Source organism: Globicephala melas, chromosome 2 (genome assembly GCF_963455315.2).
Source record: "Globicephala melas chromosome 2, mGloMel1.2, whole genome shotgun sequence".
Classification (NCBI taxonomy): domain Eukaryota; kingdom Metazoa; phylum Chordata; class Mammalia; order Artiodactyla; family Delphinidae; genus Globicephala; species Globicephala melas.
The window spans coordinates 81348119-81358509 of record NC_083315.2 but is presented as its reverse complement, the minus strand read 5'-3'; the positions used below and the strand labels follow the sequence as shown (position 1 = coordinate 81358509).

The following is a 10391-nucleotide window of genomic DNA, read 5'->3' as shown; positions in this document are numbered from 1 at the left end:
GCCACCCAGCTGCCTTGTCCTCCTTCCCACTCTCAGATTCAGTGTTGGCACTTTGCACTCTGTAGGTGGCCTATCACATCTTGTCATTTGGGCCCATTTTCTCTATTCATATACTCTTTGCATTTCCATGTTTTTACTTTCCTTGTTTTCGTCTTTCTATTTGCTCATTTCCATCATCCTTCGTTACTTCAACTTTCCTCTGATGGTGAATTTCCAGATTCCACATTTCTCTTTTGAGCTACACCAGTAGCCATCTCTAGTGTTGGCATTCTGTGTCAGTCTTTTCAACAGCAATGGATCCATTCCTATAGCTCTGTATCTGTGTGAGCCTTTGCCAGCTCTGGATCTCTATTTTTAGGCCTTTCATGAATACTCTTCTGCAAGCCTACTCTTTGGTAAAGAAAATGCTGAGTGGATGATCATGCTGACAGAGTGACTAACAGCTCTTGAAGGAACTGGCAGCTCCTGGCCCTGCAAGACTGTCATGATCCTCCAATGTGGGACAGCCATCATGGTCTCAGCATTTGAAGACTAAAGGTAAACAGGCAACCCTTCATCACTTCATTCATTTACTTAAGCAAATGGATTTCCAGATGCTGTAAGAAGGGCTGAGAAGTGAAGGGTAAGCAAGATAAGATCCTTTCCCTTAAAGAGTTCACAATTTAGTGGGATAGACAGCTAAATATGTAAGGAGATAATTACAGTGAGAGATACGATTTTATAAATATGTGTATATTTTCTTAGAAAAACATGCACCAAAAGGAAATATGCCCAAAGTTAGCAGTGGTTGTCTCTATCAGATAATTTTTCTCCTTTTTACTTCCTGTCTTTTCAAAATTTTTCCTTCAGTGTATATTTATTATTTTTGAAATGAAGAGAAAAGAATCATGTACAAAAAGGAGTACAATGGGATACATGCTACACTGGAAGTATGCACAGTATTCTAAGGAAGCAACTAACTTGTCTGGGGAAGGGAAAGAAAATCTTGCAATATCTTATACTAATATGGGTCTCTCACAGGCCAACCAAATGCAACATATGGCCTTATTTGGATTCTGGTGTAAGCAAACCATCTGTAAAAATATTTATAAGGCAAGTGGGGAAATTTGAACTCTAACTAGATATGTGATGATACAAAAGGAATATTATTATTATGAGATATGATAAAGGTATTACAGTAATGCTAGGACAAAAAAGAACCTAATCCTTTAGGTAAACATACTGACATACTTGTGGATGAAATGATACGAAGTTTGGGATTTTTACACATAAATCATCCATTGGTTGGGAATATAAAATAAAAACAGTGGTCATGGCACAGTGGTTGAGAGTCCGCCTGCGGATGCAGGGGAAACGGGTTCGTGCCCCGGTCCGGGAGGATCCCACATGCCGCGGAGCGGCTGGGCCTGTGAGCCATGACCGCTGGGCCTGCGCGCCCGGAACCTGTGCTCCACAACACGAGAGGCCACAACAGTGAGAGGCCGGCATACCGCAAAAAACAACAACAACAACAAAAAAAAACAGTGGTCATGAGTTAATGATTATTGAAGTTAGGTAATGAATTCAAGGAGTTTGTTTCAGTATTTTTACTCCTTTTGTGTTTGTCTGAAATTTTCTGTAATATAATATGCAATAATAATTAATACAAAATTTTTCCTCTAATAAATATAAACAAGTTCAAATATCTCTATCTTCAAGACTCAGCACAAAAGGCATCTTCTATACCAGTGAATGAGCATACAACAATCAAACCATGTGTGTGTTCACACATATACAAACAGCATTGACAAAGTCACTGTGCATTGTATGTTGTCTATTTCATGATCACCTGATCTGTGTCAATGACACGTCTCTTGCAACTTCAACATATATTTTTATATTATTCAATGTTTATAGTGTGCTTACACACAATAATCAAATATTTTAATTTTTTATTATTAAGGAAAGAGATCTTCTCTTTGAAACCTTTCCTGATCATTCACTCCATTATTTGCACCCCACCCGAACTCTGCACATACAACGGGGAACCCATAACACACTCTCATGTTTATTTGTTCACTTACATTTAAGTGAGATCAACGTGTAACACATGAAACCTATTCAGTAAATAGTTGTGGTGGTGCTTGTTATAATCACAGTCCTTTCTTTCAGGCTATAAGACCAGCAGTGACCATACCTTATTTATCTTTGTATACCCAGCAATTATCTCAATACCTGGTACATTTTGAGTACTCAATAAACATCTCTTAAATGAATGAATGAATAAATGAAACTTTATCTCTTAAATGAATGAATAAATGAAACTTAGGATTACTCCACTCATAGACCGATACTACGTCTGGCAGAAACATCCGTAAGACTGAGGAATGTAAATGACTCCGTGCCTTACAGTTTACTCAGTGCTCCACAGCTCATTTGGTCAGCAACAGAACATGTTCTTAGATTTAGCACAGTCACTTTGAGTACAAATGGCGGAGAAAAGTCAAATACCTTTTTCATTTTTGGCAAGCAATGCATCGTGCTCAATAGCCATCCCTTCCCTTAATTCCATCCTGAGTCCCTCCCAGCTGCAAACATACATTGTGGGGAGAAGTAAGTTAAGGACAGGACAAAGGACGCAGTGAGGCTGAGGCGACAGAGTAAATCTCAGTGACTGACTATTTCACCTAATATTTGGTAATGTTTATGAGAAGCTGAAAACACTTCATAACTTATTTTTTAGGCTGTGTCAAAATATTCCTGGCATCAAAATGATTTGATCCAGACATGTACTCAATTGTTCTCCACAATTACACTGTAAGGTAAACAGAGCCTGCCACCTCTGTTTTAAAGAAGAGGAAATTTGCCCTTCACTTGGCTGGGATTTTAAATTGGGAGACAATATTTTTCATGCAGCCTACTGGGATATTAATGCTATGTCATCACTGCCAAGAAACAACTATTTGTTTCGAAGTAGGTGTTAGAGCAAAAGTACTCTTTAGATTCTTAAAGAAAGTATTTGAGTGATATCCAAATTCAAAGACCTCCAGAATGAGGGAGATGCATCTGTTTATTTTTAGGTACTTGAACAACTAACTTGCTCCTTGAAAAGCCAGGGTGCAGAAATCAAAGGCCTGATTGTGCTGAATTCTTCTCTTTGGTCATTATTCAGACTAGTTCCCAGCATGCCACAGTCCAAAGGAAAGGGTCCAAGCTCTGTTTAAAAATCAGAGACTAAACAGCTTACTCAGCACCCTGCTCACATTAGTGTTTCTTGTATTCATCATTTTAAAGTCTTTTGATAGCTCCTTTTATGCAATAATCTTAGGCTTCTGGGAATATTCTCAAAATATAGGAAGAACCTCCCTGACCTAGTTATGATGAAAAATGCTTTTCATGACTACCCACTCTCTTCAAGGAATGCTGGAACAACCAAGTCCTTAGGCATAATTGAATCCTAGGGAAGAATTTTACAAAAGTGCTGCTTTTCTTTTTCTTTTTCTTTTTTTCCTTTCTTTCTTTGAAGAGGGGTTTCCCACGGTGAGGAAGGGGAAATTTTTTATTGAAACTGGCCCCTATTGCTCACCTACCCTGGACTGATGACGATATTCACCCTTAGGGGAACCAACGATGATTTTTGTTGTTGTTGTTCTGTTTCCTCATCTAGGAGAGTGAGAGTGTGCTGCAGCAATCTATTTGAAAGAATGTTCCTTAAATATCCCAATTCAAAGGACTCCATAGAGCTGAGACCCAAATAAGAGCACCAAGGGAGCCCTGGTACGTCAACCCAAATCACAAAAGGCATGGCTTTTCTAAGAATATAAGAATTATATCTACCTTTTAGGTACAGAAGGTGGAATGGAAAGAAGTGCTTTTTGGAGATGGTATCCCAGAATAATCTCTAAGCAGAACCCCTTGCACAAGATTATCCAGCTTTCCTTGACGGGTGCACGGGCAGAGAAGGCATTTGGTCCCTGAGGTAACGTTTACTTGGGAGGTTACGACAACGATGTGCACGTTTACAGCAATCCAGGTGACCGTGAGCGCAGGAGCACCTCTAGGACTGCGGCACCGAAAATACGCTAGCTATTCTGTCGTCCTCCCCGCTTCCACTCGCTGTGGGGATTGGAGCAGCTTCCGAGTCGCTGACACCACCCCTTCCCGCCTCTGGCTCGCAGGGAGCATGCGTTTCCATCCTCACTTCCTCTCAAGGAGGGAGCGAGAATAAGGTGACGCCCTAGCCGACCCGCTGACCGCTCCGCGTCACAGGAACTTCAGCACCCACGGGGCGGACAGCGCTTTCCTCCACCTGAAGACCTGAGTCCCGAGCGCCCAGAGTCTTTCTCATCCCTTTACTCCGGAGCCGCAGAGAGCTCCACCAGCTCCGAGCCCCCGCCACTCGCCCTCCCTGCGCCCGCCCTCCTAGCTCTTCCTGTTTTTACTCCTCCTTTTCATTCATAACAAAAGCTATAGCTCCGGGAGCCCGGCGCCAGGCTGTTTCTGAAGCCAAGCGTGGAAGAATGGGGTTCCTTTGGACCGGCACTTGGATTGTGGTGTTGGTGCTCCACAGCAGCCCAATTCAAGCTTTCCCCAAACCGGCAGGCAGCCAAGGTACGTGGACACTTTTCTGCCCACCTCCCTTTTATTTCGCCATGAAAAGGTAAAGCTTGGTGTAATCCGCGAGCTGTAAATCACCTTGCCTCATTTTCTGATCACGTCATATCCGTGCATATTGACAGAGAAATCAGTTCGAATTTAGAGCCAGAAGACAGATTTTCCTCCCTCACTTTTTACATGATAGAACAATAATATAAGTTGTTTTGAAAGATCTTATTTTGAAATTGGGAGGGGATGGCTTTCCCGCCTAATATATGGCTTGTTTTTTTTTGTTTGTTTGTTTTTTTCCTAGTCATCTTACAACCTTTCTCAGATATTCTATTCATAAAACGTGCAGTGTATGAAGAAAGCTTTTAATGTGCCAATAACACCAATCCAGACTATGCTCTGTCTAGTTGAAAACAGCTGGTAAACCAAGTGTTAGAACAATATGTTGGATTTCTGGTCAAAAAAAAGAAAAAGAAAAAGTGTAATTCTATTAACTCAGGAAATACACCAAGATAATAAGCAAGGCAACACTGATAATCATCGTTATTGGATAATCTTGATAATCTCTGTTAATATATATATTTGTTTCACAGTCATCCAAAAATATTTCTCCTTTTATTTTGAAAATTTTATTTAATGAGACATATTGTCTTTCCAATGAACAATTAAATTTGTATTTGTGTGTGTTTATTCTAGAGAAACCCCTACATAATAGAGAATTAAGTGCAGAAAGACCTTTGAATGAGCAGGTAGGTCGGAAGTAAAATTATAAATGCTATTCCATTTTATTTTAGTTATCATTATTTAATGTAACTATGCCGCAAATTTTTAGCCATTTTGAATTCACAAACCTCAGGAGCTTAATAATAAACACTGAAATTATGATGGGAAATATAATTTTGGTAATTTTTATGTCCCAACAGTTAAATATAGAGAGTTCAGTATAATGCAAAGAGCTGCCTGCATAATAAGCCAGTAAGCGCAACATCACATCCATTCTATTGTAAGATTTCTTTATCAGAGATTTATCTTTTACCAATATTATCAGAGAGGGAATTAATATTTATAGACCATCTGCCCTTTATTTTATCTCATTTAATCCTTATGACATACTTTGAGATAGAAATTATTAACTACATCTTACAAACAAGAAAGCTAAGTCCCATGGAGATTGAATTATTGAGCTGTCATATGTGGTAAGTGGTGGAGTAATGATTTAAAGCCAGGTCTATCTCCTGTTTCTTTCACAGATTGCTGAAGCAGAAGCAGACAAGATTAAAAAAACATACCCTTCAGGTAATAAGAAATTACATTGATGTTAATTTAAATAATGTAGGCTATGAGAAGCTTAACTAAAACGGATGTGCCTGGTTTGGGGGCTTTTCTTCCAGAAAACAAGCCAGGTGAGAGCAATTATTCCTTTGTTGATAACTTGAACCTGCTAAAGGCTATAACAGAAAAGGAAAAGAATGACAAGGAAAGACAGTCCGTAAAAAGTTCTCCAAATGATAATAAATTGAACCTGGAAGATGTTGATTCAACCAAGAATCGAAGACTGATTGATGATTATGATTCTACTAAGAGTGGACTGGATCATAAATTTCAAGGTAAATGAAGAAAAAGAAGTTTTGCTACCTATTTTCTCTAATTTGGAGTTTCCCATTATGGGTTAAGAGAAAGTTCTATATTTTAAAAATATCTCTTACACACTTACAATCCTTTATTAGTCATGTCCAAAATTGAGATAAAGCCCAAACTTACTGATAATGTGCAAAGCTCCAGCTCCACAGAAGCCCAGATTTTATTTTCTCTTTAAAGCTTCCTTTACTGATGCTTTGAAAAACATTTAAATCTACTCTCTATATTTTATGTTATTGAATTCATTTTAACATTCCAATTTAACTATTAGTACAAGCAAAATATCATAATTCTCAAACAATTAAATCAACAAAATACCCCCCCTCCCCAAGAGGAATATTCGTCACTCCCTTTTCAGTGTTCTCTTCCTAGCTATATCCTTTCTCCCTAGGTCATTCTAACCTTTCCACGGTTTCCGTTACCATCTATATTCTGATGTTTCATATCACTAGCCCAGAATGCTCTGAACTATAGACCTATATCTAGCTAACTACCGACTTATCTTCCCTTGGAAGTCTCAGATGCACCTCAAACTTAACATGTCTAAGATTAAATTCATAATTTCTGTACACCTTACAACTTAGCCCTCTTTCCTCTAGGAAAGGCACTACTATACATCCAGCTTTTCAAGACAAATCTGAGTCAAACTATTTCTTTTTTTCTTTACCTCTCAAATTCTAATCCACCAGTCTTAGCAATTTTATCTCCTATGTATCTCTCAAAATCTTTTTCTCTATCCCCAATCACCTCCATCTTTTTCCAAGCTCCAATCATGTCTCATTTGAACTAGAGCAAAATCTTCCAATGGATCTTTTAGCATTCGCTCTGACCCTCTCCATCTTATCCTTCATGTAGCAGCCAGAGTGATCTTTTCAACACACAAACATGAGCATGTCTCTGTTTTGCATAAAACCTGTTAATAGATTCCCATTTCTCTTAGGATAAAACCCCAAATCCTTAACGTGACTTCTACAGTCCTACATGGGCTGTCTACTTCTCTAGGTTCATCCAGCGCACATGATCTGATAGAAACCTTATTTCCTTCCTTCATGGCACTTACTGCAGTTTGTAATTTTACATCCTTGAGTGTGACTACTTCTGATTTATCTTTTTCTCCTAAACTCAACTGAAAACTCCATGAGAACAGAGACGGTGTAGTCCAAGTGTCTGGAGCTCGTGAATTTGTTGCATGGATTGATAAATGAACAAATGCACAAATAAAAGAATACATGAGGGAGTAAATTAACTATTGTACCTAGGCATTGAGGTCTTCCTCAGTGTGTCTTCTATTCTGAGTACTGGTGCTTAGGAGTGACTACAGATTTTCTTATGTGTCTTAATTCTTTTCCACGGACCACAAGAGAATTATACTGATTATCTCTGTCAGAAAACGACTGCCAATTAAATTTGACTTTTATAGGCTATTGTAGCCTGAGGAGAATTCAGAAGTGTGTTTTATATAGATGGCGTGGGGGAGATGGTCTATATTTTGACACATTTCATATTGTATACTATTCAGGGAAATGTTTTGGGGGTTTTTTTGTGTGAGGGTTTTGTTTTTGTTTTTGTTGTTGTTGTTTTGTTTTGGCTGTGCTGTGCATGGCTTGCGGGATATTAGTTCCCCGACCAGGGATTGAACGCGGACCCATGGGAGTGGAAGCGATGAGTCCTAACCACTGGACCACAAGAGAATTCCCAGGGACATTTTTTTTTTGAATTCTACTTTTTAAACTAAGACATTTGGGCTAGAAATAAATAGGCACTGGGCATAGCCCCATGAAAAATAGATTTAACCACTTTGATTGAATTGACCATTTGATTTAATAAAATAAAAAAATAGTCTAAAGTTTGTTTGACTGCATTTTTTGGTCAGATGGGCTGTACATGCAAACAGAGGCAGATCTGTTTGTGATCTGATCACTAACTTGAGCAACTTATGTTTAAATTGTTCAACATTTTATTAACATGCAAATAGGTTCAGAACTACCAAGTGCTAGTTTTGATGGTTCCAGGTTTACCCTAGGGGTCATTTTAAGTCCACTTGAGTATACAAAAAAGATTCTTGGAGAGAATGATATGAGTGAATTGCTGATTTTCTCTCATACCCTGGTAATGCTGGAACCAGAAGGTTTGGGACCACTCAGGTGACTAGAACCTCAGAGGTATGCAGACTTACATCCCAGAAGGGAGGGCAAGGGGCCTAACTTCTGCAGGGTGCTTTTATACCTTTAGGAAACCTCTAAATGGGCTTGTGCTATAGGACCCACCAATTCTCCGTCTCAGTGTTTTCTACAGTATGTATGATTCAGGATTTTTGTAAGTTTCTTTTAGGAAATAGTGCTTTGTGGCTCCTGTGTGCACTCACCAAACAAATATTCATTGAGCAATTACTATGTATCAGTCTATGAGCTAGACAGTAAGCTCTGTGCAGTTAGGGACCACATCTAAACTCCTTATCACTCTCTTTCCAGTCCTGGCCCATATTAAGACTTTAATACAAATATATTGAATACATGAAGGCCAAGTGCCATATTAGATGCCTGGAGATTCAAATGTAACTGAGCAGATGACAACTTTGAACAAGGCCCTTTCGCATCCACTTAGAGTTGTAAATGCTTTAAAAACTTATAAATATTGAACTCATGTCTGGTTTCCCTCTGAGGTCTGTATAGGAGGGTGAAACACCCCTTCACGAGCAGTAGAGAAGCCATTCTGAGTAATTCTGTCCATTGTAGAGGAGCAGGGGAAATCACTGGAAGGCAAGGAGCATTGCCCACCTGCTCAACTATCAACCCCATCTAGCGAAGCTCTGCTAGGGGAGCCTGAAGTTCCTGGCTCAAGAGAATACAGCATTGCAGAGGAGGAAGCTATTTCTTCAGAGTGTTGCTAATGTTCTTCCTGTTGTGAAGTAAATGAACTGAAAAACAGTCATCTCATTTATTTTCCAGCTTCAGCAGGCAACCACTATTCTTCCTTTTTCAGATCCCAAGGGATAAGTGGGAAGGGAAATAAATGCTTCCACCTCTGCATAGACCCAGGGAAGTGTCTGCTCCACATATTCCCGAGAGTCTGACTTGCAACCCACAAATGGAAAAATCAGACCTAAGTGATAGTGAGTCTCTGCTCCTGAAAAACATGGGTGATGAGCCCAATTTTCAGTCAGCCAGGAGGGGAACTGATTTTACAGGGTTTTCTAAGGGACTTTTCTGCTCATTCATCACGCTGGTACACAGGACTCAAAGGGCTCACAGCTCATGGGTTGGCCAACAATTCAGCAATCATATACTGTCAGAGAACTTCCAGCCCTCTGTGTGTACTCACCCTGCTCATTTTCCTAAGCTTCTTTCCAAACAGCAAGAAGAGGATATTCTGCCTGAGGCTGCACATACTTCCAGCTTCATAGAGTCTAGAAGAAGTCTATGAATCCCCAGGAGCTATGGAAGAAAAGGAGAGAATCAGAATAGAAATATGTACTAGGTTCTTCTTTCTTTGAGTGAATATCAGAATTATTAGGGTAGGATTTGGCTAGGGATGCAATGTCTATTTTCTCTAGAAGATAATTGTAGTTCCCTTATTTCAGGTACAAATCTACGGTTCATAAAACTACGTTAACTTTCATACGATACTTTGCAATTTAAAAGGTGCTTTTACATCTTATTCCATTTGATCCTCACAATCCCATGAAATAGATACTCTTTTTAACTTCCTTTACAGTGGTCCAAGGATATATAGATAACAAGAGGGATCACTGGAGCTAAATTTCTGATCTTTCCAAGCTGCCTAGAAGTGACAGGTTAAATGCCTTGTAAACTTGCATATATGAATATACTGTTCCATGTGGTATAGATTGGAAAAGACCAGTTAATTCCTGGGAGTGCTCTGTGGACATAGTGCAAAGCGTCCTTGCCACCAACCCTACTGTATCCGTCCTTTCCCTCAGGAAGGGCCCTTGCTTTAGTCTGGAGTAGTGCTGCCAAATGTATTCCCAGGAAAGCCAAGGATACATATCTGCGAGCTTCTCTGCTGAGATTTACATAGATTTACATATTGCTTTGTGCAAACCTGTGATCACATTTCAAAAGCTTAAATTCCAGGCACATAAAATAAGTTCCCCATTCTCTGGAGAAAGAGGCTTGTCACATTAAGCTGCCTTACATAAAGGTGCCCTG

The 10391-nt window shown here is 39.4% G+C and overlaps 1 protein-coding gene across 1 annotated transcript in view; it reads left to right on the top strand.

The window, feature by feature from the left end:
• The first annotated feature begins 4176 nt into the window (after positions 1-4176).
• SCG3 (secretogranin III) overlaps positions 4177-10391 on the top strand; it is a 38601-nt gene continuing 32386 nt past the window's right edge. The window contains exons 1-4 of the mRNA XM_030850346.2: positions 4177-4590; positions 5281-5333; positions 5835-5880; positions 5976-6191. Coding sequence (XP_030706206.1) covers positions 4500-4590; positions 5281-5333; positions 5835-5880; positions 5976-6191 — 406 coding nt within the window. The 5' untranslated portion in view covers positions 4177-4499. The remainder of the gene's footprint in view (positions 4591-5280; positions 5334-5834; positions 5881-5975; positions 6192-10391) is intronic.